Here is a 17,558-nt window from a genome sequence, read left to right as displayed (position 1 = left end):
AAAAGAGGTAGAAAATTTTAAGGAATTCTATGGACAGATATGATTTTGCTTGTCATACGAAACTCCTCCAGTGGCAGACAGAAAGGTTTAATTAAGAAGTGACATGGGGAATAAGCTGATCCCAAGGGTAAAGAATATTTTCTATTTAAAGCACTATTTTTTATGACAAAGAATGTATTACAGACTGTGGTTAGCCTCTGTTCCAAATAAATGTAAACTGCCTAATTGCCAAAACAAAAAAGGTCTCGCTTTTTTCTTTTAACTCTATCTATAAAGGTAAGCATTGCATTTAGCTTCAGTTCAAACAGGTAAGCATGAATCATTTTTTCCAATAGCAAATTTAGCTTTACAAATATCTATGTATATTTAGCATCAGCAAAAAAGGCATTCATTTCAGAAGAATTAAAAATAGATCCTTTCTCCTGTTAATTTAGAAAACCCTGATTCAGATAATTTTTACTTTTCTGATTCTCATCATTATATTATCAAGTGAGAAAATAGAGTACTGTGTAATACACATGTGCGCTCCTCTGTGACTTGTTTTTAAACAAAAGAATATGGCAAAGGGGATGGAGGTCACTCCTGTGACGCACCACGTCAGGATTATGTTTTCTGAGACTCCGTCTGGCTAGAAGCGCCTCCCTCATTCTCCCCTGAGCCTTAGAGAGGCAGGCAGCCATGCTGTGAGTGGTCTGTGGAGAGGGCCACGCGGCAGGGAATGGGAACAGCCTCCAGTGGGCACGGTCAGCAGGAAACGGAAGCCTTCAAACCGAAAGCTTCAAGGAAAGACGCCCTGCCAACCACCTGGGAGAGTCTGGAAGCAGAAGCTACCCCCATGGCCCCAGCCGAGCCCTGGCTGGTAGGTGTGTGAGACCAAAGGCAGAGAGGACCCGCCTAAGGTGTGCCTGGACTCTTGATCCACAGAAACTGTGCGATAAATAATACATGTGTGTTGTTTTAAGCTGCTAAATTCATAGTAATTTATTATACAACATAGACAAATACAGAACTCTTAACATATAAAAGTAAAAAAAAAAGAATATTGAATGATTGGCCATTTGGGATATTTATTGGTGAAGATCAGACATCCAAGATCAGTCCTCAATGCTCATTTCCATGATTCTCAGCGTTGGTCCTTCCACCTCCTGACTGTCTTTGACTCTGCACAGCTGAACAGCAGGCACGAGCGCCGTGCTGAGGCAACACAGCTCCGTGGAGGCCTCCGCCCTCTCCGTGTCACTGTCGCCCTCAATGACGCTCACGGAGGTCTCCTGGTCTAGCAAACTGTCTGACACGCTTCCATTTTTCTCATCCCAAACTGAAGTTTCAAGATTTGTTTCCTCATTCACCTGTTGAATGATAACCTCTTCTGAATACTTTGATTTATGGATGGGGAGGAAAAATTCATTTGAAGAGACTATCTCATTCTCTTCCTTTGGTATAGTCAATAACATATTCAAAGCTTTTTGGTATTCCTGACGTTCCTGTTGAATGATTAAATCTTGTTCACTTTTATTTTCATTTTGTTCTAAATTCTCAGCCTTTTCAACATCACATAAATGCAATGTATCCACGCTGTCTAGCTTTCCTGAGTTTTCCTTGGACATGCAGCCTAAGTCCACCTTTAAGACATGTAGCAGCTGGCGCATTTTTTCCTGGAATTAAAAAAATACAAGAGTAATTATATTAATTAGGCGACTCAAGGCTGCTGCAGCCCTGCTCACCTCCGTGGGGTTAATACTGCTTCCTCCTCATTCTGCCTGTATCTCCCCTCTCCCCACATACACAGAAAGGGCAAGAGAAAAAAAGTGTCTGCTTTTAATGCATTCTTTGAGAGAAAGGTAAACTTGCAAATTCTTTCTACATTAGGACTTTTGTTCTAAAGTTAAGACAAACCTCCTCCAAATGATGTTTATTTTGTTTTATATGTCTCTCAAACAGTCGTTCCAGAAACCTACAAATGATAAATAAAAATGTTAATGGTCTCAAAATCAGAAAACCAACTAAATACAGAGAGTCATGCCATAACTAAAGTACTGAAGGCTGGAAAGTCTGTTTTAGATGACCCTTTTTCTTTCCAAAGATACACGCTATAATCCTGTCTGTTCTATCAGGCTCTCCAGTGTGGAAGCTAGTATGACTTCTACTATGTTTAAGTTAACAGATGCCAATGTCTCTTCTGAGAGACTGCACGCTGCTTACATTTCTGTGAAATAAACTGTTTGACATGAGGTTGTAACGCCCCCCCCCCACTAAAGAGCTCTGTATCCTTTTTCTCTCACAAACACCAAAAGCCTTCCCTCCTCCCTTTCTCTGTCACATACACTCATCCTCCAAAAGCAAACTCTAAAGAAAATTCTCTTATAAAGCGTTACTTTACAATGTTTCCTAAATTATACTTGAAAAGATATTCCACTCAGGGCAAACTGACATAGTAAGTTAAAGTTACCACTTACTGTGGACTTCCATGGTGGCTCAGATGGTAAAGCGTCTGTCTACAATGCGGGAGACCCGGGTTCGGTCCGTTTGTGCTGGACACGTGATAATCATTATATCTCTAATCACGACCAACAGATGTGTACTCAGCCGCCTCAGTCGTGTCCGACTCTCTGTGACCCCGTGGACTGTAGCCCACCAGGCTCCTCTGTCCATGGGATTCTCCAGGCCAGAAGACTGGAGTGGGTTGCCATGCCCTCCTCCAGGGGATCTTTTCAACTCAGGGATCAGACCCAGGTCTCCTGCAGTGCAGGTGGATTCTTTACCATCTGAGCCACCAGGGATCCCCTGGAAGAGTATGAATTAAATGTTCTTTATAATTTATATCAATTATAAGAATATGGTCCCCTAAGAAAGCAATATAATTTTCATTTCCTAATATGTGAAAATAAATAAAATTAACACCAAAGAGTTTTTAATGTACAGTTCAATGATCACAATACAATTAAAAAAATCTAACCTGTTTGAAAATAAACCTAGTTTCAAAATTTCATCTGTTACATCTTCAATGAAACTCAGATACAACAGTTCTTCTTCACTGTGAAGGCAAAGTGATATACAGCATAAAAGTTACTGCTTATTAAAAAAAATTACTGCTTATTTATGCTGAAAATTAGAGGATGCGTAACTACCTATACTGAAATATCTGTACTATTACAAACGCACTTCCATCTCACATTATCAAGAGGAACATTATAAAACAAATATATGTTTACTTTCTCAAATTATGCAAGGATATTTACTAAAGATGAGAAAGTATTCCCTGATAGAGTAATATTTCATAGATGTCTGCAACGCTGATCAGGCAATAAAAAAGCAGCAGGGATTAAGTAAAACAAAGCAACCAGGCAAAGGGGCAAGAGGGCGACTTAGGGGTGACCCTGTGGGGGCTGGCCATGTTCCTGACAAGCATTTTAAATGTCCTCAGGCTCCTGGCCAGGTCGGGCCACAGAGGCGTGAGTCCCTCTGTGAGGCAGAAGGGAAAGAGGAAGGTCATCCAGAGAAGCAGGAACCTCAACGACAAAATCCTCTCCTGCTCCGAGGAGAGCATCTGGTTTCAAGGTGGAGAAATTTATTGAGCAGAAAAAAATATTTTTTTTTCTTGACAAATCTGTAGATAAGGAAAAATATTTGAGTAGAAAAAATCTGTGTACATACATATAGTGGTAATTTTTAATTACTTGGGTACATTTCTCTGTTATACTCTTATGAGTTATATATTTTAGTAGCTATTACACAAAAAGTAGGGTACTATTACAAGTTTGATCTTAATTAGCTAAAAATCAGTGAATTGACAGAAAATGTAAATAGCAAGTAGCCCACCAGGATCCTCTGTCCATGGGATTCTCCAGGCAGGAATCCTGGAGTGGGTTGCCATTTCCTTTTCTAGGGGATCTTCCCGTCCCAGGGATGGAACCCACGTCCCTGCATTGGCAGCTGGGTTCTTTACCGCTGAGCCCCCAGGGATGCCTAAAATCACTTCAGTTAGGGAATAAGTCAACGTTAAGGGGAAGAGTTAACTAGCACACCAAGCAGAAGAGTACTGCATAAAAATTATGCTTTGAAACCAATTCACAGGCAGCAAATTTTGAGAACAAATGAAACGCTATAAAAATAGATTGCTTTCCCTGAAAAAAATGCAGTCCCAACTAAAACAACTTTCAAGCTCAGAAGTATATTATCTGTAAAAAAAAAAAAAACTGGTGAGGTTAAAAAAAGCCCAAGAACGGTATCCTGAGCTACCAAAAGGCTGCACTTCTCTAAATCTCATCTTATTATTACTTATAAAAATTATGGGTACTGATTATAAAAAATTAGCAAGTATTATTAATCTAGGGGCCAATTTTCATTAGACATAAAAATGAAGTGATTAATAATTATTTCAGATATTTCAGGATAATATTATCAATAATATTAACAAGAATCATTAATAATTCTCTCAAATTTGCTGCTAAGTCGCTTCAGTCATGTCTGACTCTGTGCGACCCCATAGACGGCAGCCCACCAGGCTGCCCCATCCCTGGGATTCTCCAGGCAAGAATACTGGAGTGGGTTGCCATTTCCTTCTCCAATGCATGAAAGTGAAAAGTGAAAGTGAAGTCACTCAGTCGTGTCCAACCAACCCTTCGTGACCCCATGGACTGCAGCCTACCAGGCTCCTCCGTCCATGGGATTTTCCAGGCAAGAGTACTGGAGTGGGGTGCCATCACCTTCTCCGTCTCTAAAATTTAGTGTGTACTATATGCAATGGCACCCCACTCCAGTACTCTTGCCTGGAAAATCCCATGGACGCAGGAGCCTGGTAGGCTGCAGTCCATGGGGTCGCTAGGAGTTGGACATGACAGAGCGACTTCACTTTCACTTTTCACTTTCATGCACTGGAGAAGGAAATGGCAAGCCACTCCAGTGTTCTTGCCTGGAGAATCCCAGGGACGGGGAGCCTGGTGGGCTGCCGTTTATAGGGTCGAACAGAGTCGGACACGACTGAAGTGACTTAGCATAGCATAGCATACGACCAAACCCCAAAGCTGGTTGTAAAGAAAAATTCATGTTCAATCTTGACTTATTTAATAAAAATTTGTGAGCCTTAATTCTTCATTTCCACTAAGCAAAATGAGGCAGTCAAAGAGCTCTTACTCAGAATATATTTTTCTCCCTGAAGGAGGCTGCAGTGAATATTGACATACTGCCCTGGAAAAAGAAAATTAGAATATCTGAACAAAGCAATGATTGGCATACAGTAATACATTAGTAATAAACAGGTTTCAGAATTTCAAAGCACTTGTCACATTCATTATCTAATCTTTAGGATAACCCTGTCAAGTATATTGGGAAGATATTACTGTTCTAAACAAATCACCAAAGGGCAGAAAGGCTAAGTAACCTGCTAAGGTCATGTGTTAGTAAGTAGCAAAGACAGATTTTTTAAACTAGTCTTCTAATTACAAATTCGTAATCCTTTTAAAAATTGTACTGCGAAACTTATCATGTAAAAAGGATAATCAATTTGAATAAGGGTAAAATATAAATGATGTTGGAAACATTTGGAAACATATTTTCCTATGGAAAAAAACTGTAAGCTGGCCATTATGATAAATTCCGTGTGTTATTCAGTTATATCATCATTAGTTAATTCCAAGCTTTCTATTCACAGGTATATTCAATTATAATATTTTACTTCTTTTAAAGAAAGCTAAGAGCCAAAGAATTGATGCTTTTGAACTGTGGTGTTGGAGAAGACTCTTGAGAGTCCCTTGGACTGCAAGATCCAACCAGTCTATCCTAAAGGAGATCAGTCCTGGGTGTTCATTGGAAGGACTGATGCTAAAGCTGAAACTTCAATACTTCAGCCACCTGATGCAAAGAACTGACTCGCTGGGAAAGACCCTGATGCTGGGAAAGACTGAGGCGGGAGGAGAAGGGGACGACAGAGGATGAAATGGCTGGATGGCATCACTGACTCAATGGATGTGAGTCTGAGTAAATTCCAGGAGTTGGTAATGGATAGGGAGGCCTGGTATGCTGCAGTCCATGGGGTTGCAAAGAGTCGAACACGACTGAGTGACTAAACTGACTGACTAGGAAAGATGACTATCGCTTTCTTGAAGTCATTCTTTATATTCACTGCAGACTGGGCTCAACTGATGAGAGCTAAAGCATCAGCAATTTCTAGACAGAGCAGTTAGCAATAACCCCTTTCCTCTCCCCCCAAATCCCCACAAAGCCTTGACAGGTGAGCTCTCCCCAAGGAAAGGCCTAAGGAAAGACCCGGGCCCGAGGGATTGCATGTGCTTGCTTCCAGTTTGCTGTAGGATGTCTTTGATTCTTTTTTTCTTAAACCATTTACTTTTTATTTATTATCTTCCTAGTTTCTGGCTTGTCTCTAGTTGCCTAGAGTGAGGGCTACCCCAGCTGCAGTGTGCAGGCCTCTCGCAGCGGTGGCCTCTCCTGCTGCGGAGTGTGGGTCTGGGCCTGCGGGCCTCAGGAGCTGTGGCTCCCGGCTCCAGAGCACAGGCTCAATGGTTGTTCCACTCGGGCCTAGCTGCTCCCTGGCAGTGGGGTCCTCCCGGACCAGGGGTGGAACCGGTGTCTCCTGCACTGGCAGGCACGTTCTTTACCAATGCTCCACGAGGGAAGGAGACCTCCTCTAGGAGGTCATTCTTGATCTGTGAGTCCTTTTTTCCCTTCTACCACCTTCATCTCATATCCAAACTCTGACACTGGAAATGCATTTGACAGTTAAAGCTATCAGAGGCATTTTTTAGGCTCTATACGACCAACCACCTATCATTTTTATTTACAGGCAGTGTTTCGTAATTGTTAAACACGATGAATCATTTGAAAAAACAGTGCCTCCTCTACAAAGCATATGATGAGTGTTCAGATCACACATGACAAGTCCTCGAGTGGTAAGGTCCTCCAGCCCTATCTACGCCATGTGAACTGGCGAGCACCAGCGCTGCAGGATCTGTCTTGGGGAAAATTCGTTCCTGGATGAATAGTGACGGGAAAGAGTTCAAGCCAGGGTCCCCTCTCCCTTTAGTGAGGAATTAGCAGAATGAATCCATCTACACTTTTCTAGTGACTACCTACTTTGTAATATTTCCTTAGTACACTGAATTGCGCGATACCAAACTAGACTGGAGTGCGTGTAGATGAACCAGGACTCACGCTGCCCTACGTCTGCTGCACGGGAAAGTGGTTAGATGCAGACAGGTGGGTACCTTGGCGAGGAGCACTGGAGGGCACTGTCTCTAACCTTGCCCCACGGTAACTCACGCCCTGGTGAAGCTGAAGGGGTTGTTCTTCCTTTGGTACCATATGACACACAACCAGATGCCTGGAGACACAACGAGAAGAATAAGTCTTTATTTTGCTTCAAACATATACGATGAAAGAAGAGCTAAAGCAAAACATCAAATTTCCAAAAATATTTGATGAAAGAGAGTAGAGATATCCAGCAGAAAAAAGTGACTGATGCCTTTAGGACAAAGGATATTTTAGAATTCATTTTTCATACAATCAAGACTTTTTTCTTAAATTTATTTAAAGATAAATCAATTTCTTATACTTTAATGAGGAATATTTTAAATGGTATTAAGTACCATACATATATATAAAGAGAAAATGAAATGCAAGTTTTAAGTTAACTTGAGAGTAAATATCCTGTTATTCAGAAACTCAAAACAGCCATCTGTTTCCAATGTTACCGAACGTGTAAAAGCGGTGGCAACTCTGGCACTCTGAACAACACTAACAAACTTCTACTTTTACAGAACCCTGACTGGGGACCACGTACTGTGCCGAGCATATAATGATCAGATTTAACCTTGATAATGCTAATTTATGTGTAGTGCTTGACAGTGTTAAAAGTGCTTTTGAATGTTGGTCTGTCTACTGCAGCTGATACTCAAGTAGATGCTGGTGGTACTGACTATAGAGGAAGGGACATGCCATTTTCTTACAGGGTTACAGATACACCTTCGGAGTACAAGGTCATAAAAATGGCCTTCTGCTTAGTCTACTTAGTCACCTGTGGAGGTAGCCCTCTTCCTGCATCTCAAGCTAGCACAGCCGTCACTCACTGAGCCCAGGTCAGACTAGGTGTTTTACCTCCAACACCTGTTCCTTCCAATGATCCTGAGCATTAAAAGCACAATTTTCTAGATGTGGTAACTCAGCTCTCAGAGGAACTCATCTGTCCTTGGGCCTTAAGTGGCAGAACCCGATGTCACACAGCTATTAATGGCCGAGATGCAAACCCACAATCCTCTACCCACTTTCAGAAGGAAGGAGAAAAGCTGAGTGTGCTTATATTTTATTCTTCTATCCCTGAGTCTGTTTGTGATTTTAATAGACAAAGCATTTTCACAAACAACTTGAAAATTAGGATATTGTTGAAAATTTCAACAATAACTTGAAAATTGTATGATTAGCAAGTGCATGATTAATAAAAAGTTTATCTCAAAGTCAGACTTAAAGCTGTAACAGTTTAAAAGAAATGATTGCTAAATATTCAAAATACAAACACTAAAAAAGATTTTTACGATCTAGTAAAAAGAGCAAGCACAGGAGAATAATATCCATCTATTTTTATATATATCAGTGGCAACTCTTAAAAAAAAAAAGAAAATAGGCATAGAAACTAAACTTCTGTATAATTTTTTCTGGCTCCTTTAGTGATTTGAGTCTCCATCTTTGAAAAGAATTTAAGGTATTAAAAAAAAAGAATTTAAGATATTTTATTCATCCATCCATCCATTCAGCCAGGCAACCATCTAGAAAACACATTAACAACAAATGACTTAGCAGATTGGGCAGGATCCATCTGGCCACTCATGGAGAGCTATAACCATTTGTAAATAGGCAATACTTCTGTATACTGGTTATATCACATGCAAAAAATGTCACCAAGAGATTATTCTTCACAGTTCAAAGAGCTACACATATTCAATTAAGGCAGCTATAATCCTAACGTGTAACACAAAGAGGTCTCATTTTTATTACCTGCGTTACGTTCATTTCTGAATCTGTGGCGTTCTTGATCTCAACTGTCTCAAAATCAGATTTAAAGCTGTAATATTTTAAAAGAAATTATTGTTAAACCTTCAAGACACAAACACTGTGAAAACAAGCTTTACTATCTAGGGGAAAAAAAAAACTTGAGAGATTTCTAATGATACAACTGGGAAATAGATATGGTTTGGATCACATATGCTTCTTGTTCCCTTTTTCAAATAGCAGCTAGATTTCAGTTGGATAGAATGGGGCTAGGGAAATGGGAACTATTATGTTGAAAGAGCTGTCAAAAACATAATCAGAAAAGTATGTTATTGGGTTGGCCAAGAAGTTCGTTCAGGTTTTTCTGTAAGACGGTATGGAAAACTTGAATGAACCTTTTGGCCAACCCAATATATTAGCTACCCAATATAGTAGGTTGGTACAAAAGTAATTTCAGTTTTTGCATTGTTGAGATTTGCCATTTGATACTGGAATGCATTCTTAAATAAATGTGGCTATGTTACACATCCTTTTAGTGTGCACACCTTGCTTTATGTTTTTTTGCCTATGACTTTTACTTGCTATTTATTTTATACGTACTCTATGGAAATGATGTTGGACAAAAAAGCAAATTTGAGTGATTTTCTTATTCGAGTTCAAAATGGGTTGTAAAGCAGTGGAGATAGCTCACAACATCAACAACGCACTTGGCCCAGGAACTGCTAACGGCTGTAAAGTGCAGTGGTGGCTCAGGAAGTTCTGCAAAGGAGACCGAGCCTTGAGGATGAGGAGCGTAGTGGCGGCCATTGGAAGTTAACAATGACCAACTGGGAGCCATCATCGAATATGACCCTCTTACAACTACTTGAGAAGTTGCCGAAGAACTCAATGTTGACCATTCTATGGCTGTTCAGCATTTGAAGCAAATTAGAAAGATGAAAAAGCTTGATAAGTGGGTGCCTCATGAACTGACTGCAAATCAAAAACATCATTTTGACACGTCGTCTTCTCTTATTCTACACAACAGCAGTGAGCCATTTCTCAATCGGACTGTGACGTACGATGAAAAGTCGATTTTATATAACAACCAGCGATGACCAGCTCAGTGGTTGGACAGAGAAGAAGCTCCAAAGCATTTCCCAAAGCCAAATTTGCACCAAAAAAACATCATGGTCACCGTTTGGTGGTCTGCTGCCGGTCTGATCCACTACAGCTTTCTGAGTCCCGGCGAAAACATTTCATCCAAGAAGTATGCTCAGCAAATCAACGAGCTGCACGAAGACCGCAGCGCCTGCAGTCCACGACAGCGCCCAACTGCACGCTGCGTAGCCCACGCTTCAACAGTTGAACAGATCAGGCCACAAAGTTCTGCCTCGGTTGCCATGTTCACCTAACCTCTCGCCAACTACCACTTCTTTAAGCAACCCGACGACTTTTCGCAAGGAAAAATCTTCCACAGCCAGCCCGAGGCAGAAAATGTGTTCCAAGAGGTCACTGAATCCTGAGGCATGGATTTTTAGGCTATAGGAATAAACAAACTAATTTTCATTGGCAAAAACGTGTTGACTGTAATGGTTTCTATTTTGATGAATAAAGATGTGTGTGAGCCGAGTTATAATGATTTAAAATTCAAGGTGTGAAACCTCAATTACTTTGGCAGCAACCTAACATTTGCTTTCATCATCTCCTCTTCACTTGAAGATCCTACCATTAGGTTTAATTTCTTAATTCTTTAAATGTATACAGACTGATGTTGTTATACTTCTTATATTTAACCAGAGAAAAAGATACTAGTCACAAACTGTTTTTTACTTTTAAAAATAATTAAAACCTAGTACCAAATAAGTATTCATTTATATAACACTAGGAAAAACAATTACAAATCTGCTGACACTCAATACTTAACAAGATTTGCTTCTTTCTTTAATCATTTGGCAACCTTTAATGAATATTCATTGTGTGCCAGGTACTACTGTATATGAAAATATTACTGAGGCAAATTATATTTAATTTCCAGAAATTATCCCAATTGTCTACATTACACCTGAGGACTTGTTGCTGAGTACCGGCAGGCAAGGGAGCACAGGGGTAGTTAGACAACTGCTTTTTCTCCCTGCACACAGTCCACTGTTTTGCCATTTCTAACATAAATCAATGAACATATTTATACAAATGCTGTTTGATAACGTATTTTAAGGATTTTCTGGAAGTATATTTAAAACCACACAAAAGTTCTAGTACCACGTCTGAAACAATAAATTAAAATATATAACATTCATGTTTATAAAGAGCTTGACAAGTTTAATAGCTATTTCTCTTTTTTAACAATTACTCTGATAGTTCTAATAATGATTCATGCAGAAGGAGAAGTTACGTTAGTCTCACTGCAATCAAAGGACACCAGCAGACGTGGAGCCTGGCACAGCAGGCACACGGTGAAACGCAAGGGACAGCACCTAATTTCTACCGCATCTTAAAGCATCTACTGTAAGTTAGTGTGATACCTGCTTAATTCAGTCTGAGTTTCAGCTTCTATCCGCCGATTTGTAAAATTCTTTTTTCTTTTGGCAGGTGTATAATATCGATACTGTGACAGGAAAGATTTGGCTTCTGTTTTTAAAGTGCGTGGGGTGAATGGCAAATGTCTGTTAGAAAAGTGTTCAGAATGTTTGTCCAAAAGGTCCCCACTGGGTGCTTTTGAAATAACTAACTGAAACTTCTGGGAACCGGGGAATGTGCCCCTGGGCCCTCTGCCGTAGGAGGTTCCAGAGGATGGTTTCTTGGACCCAGAGGCAGTGTAATCCATGCTGGACATGGAGCAGCTGGAGTTCTTCTCAGTACAATTCGTGAGGACGTTCTGAGACTTAGGTAGACTTAGTCTCTCAGAAGAAATTACTGGTGACTGTGTAAAAGATGGAAATTCATTCACTTCTTCGATTAATAAACTGTTTTCATCCTGTGGTTCTCCTGAAGGCTAAGAACATTTGGTTTAACAGTGATCAATCATATTTGCAAATTCAGATAATTGGGGATCTCCTGATTACACATTAAAAAATGTAGAGCCTTAGGGCTACCTCCTGCAAATATAACATCTATGTTCCTGGAAACTCGTATATGAAGTTATACTCATTTTTTAATTATTCATATATAAAAATATCATTCTAAACCTAAGTGATAGCAATCATTTTTCTTTCTGAAACCAAAAGTGATTAATAACACATACCAATATTTGTGCTCTTGAACTGGTTTCCTGAGGTGGTTGTTCAGTTACTAAGTTGTGTCCGACTCTTTGTGACCCCATGGACTGCAGCACGCCTGGCTCCCGTCCTTCACTTAAACTCATGTCCATTGGGTTGATCCAACTGTCTCAGCCTCTGCTGCCCTCTCCTCAGTTTTATCTGAGTTTCTAAATCAACTCTGAGCACTGGCCCTCTCAACCGCAGCATCTGCCCCTCCCTGCCTTGTCGTCATGGTCAGCTTCAGTGCCAGCAGTTCCACTGTGACTTAAAAGCTTTGAAGGAATGAAAAGGTACTTCTCACGATGTATGGAGCTCTAGTTAAGTGATTGATATTTTAAACACAATTAAGAAAGATTTATGCCAGAAAAAGTTCATATGTGTTTCTTTCTCAACTTCCCATGAGGGGGGAAAGCTTTGAAAGGGGAGGCATTTGACCTGCTTTATTTTTCTGGTTTAACAAAAAATTTTTTAACTGAAGTAGAGTTGACTCACAATGTTGTGTTAATTTCTGACGTACAGCAAGTGGCTCGGCTATACACACACATTTTTTAATATTCTTTTCCATGACAGTTTATCACAGGATAGTGAGTATACTTCCCTCCCCCGATACAGCAGACCCTTTTGTTTATTCATTCCGTATGGAACAGTTCCCATCTGCTCACCCCAAAGTCCAAGTTCATCCCCCCAACCCGCCCTCCGCCTGGGGACCACCTGTCTGCGCTCTGTCTGTGAGTCTCGTTTCTGTTTCGTGGATGGGTTCATTTGTGCCATATTTTAGATCCCACGTGTGAGTGATATCATGTGGGGTTTAAATCCTAAAAGAGGATGCTGTCAAAGTGCTGCGCTCAACATGCCAGCACATTTGGACAACTCAGCAGTGGCCACTGGACTGGAAAAGGTCAGTTTTCATTCCAATCCCAAACAAAGGCAATGCCAAAGAACATTCAGACTACCACACAATTGCTCTCATCTCACACGCTACCAAAGTAATTCAAAATTACTCCAAGCCAGGCTTTAACAGTATGCGAATCGAGAACTTCCAGATGTTCAAGCTGGACTCAGAAAAGGCAGAGGAACCAGAGATCAAATTGCCAACATCTGTTGGATCATCAAAAAAGCAAGGGAGTTCCAGAAAAGCATCTACTTCTGCTTTACTGATTACGTCAAAGCCTTTGTGTGGATCACAGCAGACTGTGGGAAATTCTTAAAGAGATGGGAATACCAGACCACCTGACCTGCCTCCTGAGAAATCTGTATGCAGGTCAAGAAGCAACAGTTAGAACTGGACATGGAACAACAGACTGGTTCCAAAAAGGGAAAGGAGTACATCAAGGCTGATGTACTGTATATTGTCACCCTGCTTATTTAACCTACATGCAGAGTACATCATGAGAAATGCCAGGCTGGGCTGGATGAAGCACAAGGTGGAATCATGACTGCCAGGAGAAATATCAATAACCTCAGATACTCGGATGACACCAACCTTATGGCAGAAAAGCGAAGAAGAATTAAAGAGCCTCTTGATGAAAGTGAAAGAGGAGAGTGAAGAAGTTCGCTTAAAAACTCAACAACTAAGATCATGACATCTGGTCCCATCACTTCATGGCAAATAGACAGGAAAACAATGGAAACAGTGAGCGACTTTCTTTTCTTGGGCTCCAAAATCACTGCAGATGGTGACTACAGCCATGAAATTAAAAAACGCCTGTTCCTTGGAAGAAAAGCTATGACCAACCTAGACAGCATATTAAAAAGCAGAGACATTACTTTGCCAACAAAGGTCTGTCTAGTCAAGGCTGTGGTTTTTCCAGTAGTTATGTATGGATGTGAGAGTTGGATTATAAAGAAAGCTAAGAGCATAAGAATTGATGCTTTTGAACGGTGGTGTTGGAGAAGATTCTTGAGAGTCCCTTGGACTGCAAGGAGATCCAACCAGTCCATCCTAAAGGAGATCAGTCCTGGGTGTTCACTGGAAGGACTGATGCTGAAGCTGAAACTCCAGTACTTTGACCACCTGATGCAAAGAACTGACTCATTGGAAAAGACCCTGATGCTGGGAAAGATTGAAGGTGGGAGAAGGGGACGACAGAGGATGAGATGGCTGGATGGCATCACCGATTCGATGGACATGAGTTCGAGCAAGCTCTGGGAGTTGGTGACGGACAGGGAAGCCTGGCGTGCTACAGTCCATGGGGTTGCAAAGAGTTGGACATGACTGAGTGACTGAACTGAACTGATGGTATTTGTCTTTCTCTTTCTGACTTACTTCTCACTGCATCTTTGTTGCTGCAAATGGCATTATTTCATTTTTTAAGGCTCAGTCATATTATGTTGTATATATGTATGCTTTAACTTTGGAAGAACTAGTTCTACTGTGGATTCATAAGGCTTAAGAGTATTGGTAATATTTTATTCTTTTACAGACAAGATGCCCAAGAAATCTTGTCAATAATTCCAGACTTTATGGACACCTGTGTACCCTTAACAGAACACTGAGACACTTCATTAAATGGTACAGGGGAAGTTACATGCAAGTTAAACTGAGGTGAAAAAGACTAGGATTTAGCCAGTTGTATCTGTCCTACAAGCTCATGAGGAGGAAAATAAGAGGAAGATACGGTGAATGAGGAGGAGCTGAGTGCTTTCAATGCACAAAAGACACTGTTACTGCCCGTGAGCAGAAGTACGAGGAGTAGTAACTTCCGTCACTTCACTACTAGGCATGGAGTAAATACCCTGTGCAAGGTTCTGTTCCAGTTCATGTACACACACAGCTCATTTAATCACTGCATCAACTTCTGGGTGATGGCACAATCATTCCTCTGCTTCACAGATGAAGAAACCAAGGTGCAGGGTCTCACAGCTTTGAACTCGTCCCACTGTGTCATGCTATTTTACAGACTCGTTTGCAAATTATTCATTTTTTATACCTCCAGGGACCTTAAACGGATTTCCACTCCTTTCGTAGTAGTGAACAAGTCAGCTAACTCAAGTACTGATCTGCCTCGTAAGGAAACTGCAGATAACTGGATATTGTGATTACACCTAAAATAGGGCAAATCTACCTATTCCCTTTCCAAGTGCTTTCTAACTCTGTCCAAACATAAGGCAAAATGACTCAAAGCAACTAAGTATTCTGGCATTAAACTGTGAGTTACTAGGGTACTACTTAGTTAATGACTTCAATATGTTAGTTGTAAAAAGTGTTACCAAACTAGGTTCACACTGCAGCTTACATATCAGAGGAGTCTGAATCCCTGGAAAGCAATTTCTAGTTCGATCTGAAAAGTCTTCTAGGGCTATTAAATAATAATCACAGGAATTATTATGTACTTGGGGAACAGTACAAACTGAGATCATAGCAGGCAGAGATGCATAAAGCATCAGACAGCCTGTAAGAAAATTCTTATCAGTAATGGCTATTTAATAAACAAAATGAAGCACTGAAGTCTTTAAAGACAGGAATATACTCTCATGTGCCTGAAATGGGCTGGGAAAATTGCTCTTGAATCAGCTGAAGGCATGAAACTTTTCTGTATCTGTATATCTTATAATCTCTACCATGTATCCTAGCTTGTCTTTTCTTGGAAACCAGTAGAACACAGTGTAAAATCAACTATATCCATCTACTTTTTTTCAGATTATATAATTTTTAGCTGTGAATATCAGAAAGCTTGGATACAATTTTCACAGAAAATGTGTAACACACTGGTAAATTCACCGAAATTAAAATAGCAAATCACTGTAAAGTTCTAAAATCAGAAAAGGACTCATCAATTATATGTCAATGGGAAAAAATTCTGGTGATAATCTGACCACTGTCACTTTCTAGTTTAGTGCAATTTGTTATAAACTGTTTCTGTGATTTAAGAATTTATACAAAGTGATAATTATTGAAAGTTTACAGAAACACGTTTTTATGTCAATTTTATAATCACAGAACAACTGAGTATTAAATCAATCTTTTTCAGGGATAATGTCAGAAAAAACAGTATACAGACATTTGCCAACTGTCAGGTTTTAAAACAGTTAAGGAACCAATTCAAGTGTGGAACAGGATGGGTGCAATTTAAAAATTTGATTACACTTGTTTTGCAAAAAGCTTCAAATTGTATTTTATAAGACAAACCAACAGCTCATTTTTGTTGTTTTACAGTGCTTTTAAAGTACATTTATTTAAGAACATAATCACATTCATATATTCAACTAATCTTAAGAGCACACAGTACGTGCTACACCAGTGGTGTGAGTGAATGTGAACATCTGTGTGTGGAGCACAGGGTGCAGACTTAAGTATCTGAGGTGACAGCATTTGAGTCAACATGTGCGAGAAAAAAAGTTACCCATATTAAGAGTGTGGGAAATTAAAGAAAAGGTTTTTGATTACTTGATCTCATGTATATAAATAGCTAGTATGTCCACAGGCTAAAGTTACCACTTTCTTTTTAATTGTAGCAAACTTTTCAGTAAATGCAGATTATAACCACAGGCATCTATTACCCATAAAACCCATCTAATTATCAAAATATTATGCCTCAGATGATAATTTTAATTTAAATGCACCTAAATATTTATCAAAATCACTGCAGATTGTGATTGCAGCCATGAAATTAAAAGACGCTTGCTCCTTGGAAGGAAAGTTATGACCAACATAGATAGCATATTCAAAAGCAGAGACATTACTTTGCCAACAAAGGTCCGTCTAGTCAAGGCTTTGGTTTTTCCTGTGGTCATGTATGGATGTGAGAGTTGGACTGTGAAGAAAGCTGAGTGCCGAAGAATTGATGCTTTTGAACTGTGGTGTTGGAAGAGACTCTTGAGAGTCCCTTGGGCTGCAAGGAGATCCAACCAGTCCATTCTGAAGGAGATCAGCCCTGGGTGTTCTTTGGAAGGAATGATGCTGAAGCTGAAACTCCAGTACTTTGGCCACCTCATGCGAAGAGTTGACTCATTGGAAAAGACTCTGATGCTGGGAGGGATTGGGGGCAGGAGGAGAAGGGGATAACAGAGGATGACATGGCTGGATGGCATCACCGACTCGATGGACGTGGGTTTGGGTGAACTCCGGGAGTTGGTGATGGACAGGGAGGCCTGGCGTGCTGCGATTCATGGGGTCGCAAAGACTCGGATACAACTGAGCAACTGAACTGAACTGAACTGAAATATTTATCAAGTTTTATAAAAATGTAAGTGAATTGCAAATTACTATGAAGTCTAAATGGAGTAAAAAAATATACCTATATAAAAGAATAATGAACTAACTTTTTAGAGAAAAAAAGTTACAGGGTTACAATGACTAAAGGAAAAATTAATGAAAAAGTC

General features: G+C 40.1%; 1 protein-coding gene and 1 non-coding gene across 6 annotated transcripts in view; one reads left to right on the top strand and one right to left on the bottom strand.

Annotated features, from left to right (window-relative positions):
• SPATA7 (spermatogenesis associated 7) overlaps positions 1-17,558 on the bottom strand; it is a 38,147-nt gene that overhangs the window by 1,318 nt on the left and 19,271 nt on the right. For 2 of the 5 annotated variants that reach the window (XM_005212175.5, XM_005212174.5), the window contains 7 exons: positions 11,502-11,971; positions 9,004-9,070; positions 7,221-7,336; positions 5,134-5,187; positions 2,957-3,034; positions 1,897-1,954; positions 951-1,655 (listed from right to left, as the gene is read on the bottom strand). In XM_005212175.5, coding sequence (XP_005212232.1) covers positions 1,095-1,655; positions 1,897-1,954; positions 2,957-3,034; positions 5,134-5,187; positions 7,221-7,336; positions 9,004-9,070; positions 11,502-11,971 — 1,404 coding nt within the window. In that variant the 3' untranslated portion in view covers positions 951-1,094. 5 annotated transcript variants of the gene reach the window in all.
• On the top strand, positions 9,342-9,399 carry MIR2285AX-3 (microRNA mir-2285ax-3). Its single transcript, NR_162246.1, has one exon. It is a non-coding gene; the product is annotated as a microRNA mir-2285ax-3 (primary transcript).

This window comes from Bos taurus, chromosome 10, assembly GCF_002263795.3.
Source record: "Bos taurus isolate L1 Dominette 01449 registration number 42190680 breed Hereford chromosome 10, ARS-UCD2.0, whole genome shotgun sequence".
NCBI lineage: Eukaryota > Metazoa > Chordata > Mammalia > Artiodactyla > Bovidae > Bos > Bos taurus.
The sequence above is the reverse complement of the archived record's forward strand: the minus strand, read 5'-3'. Positions and strand labels throughout refer to the sequence as shown.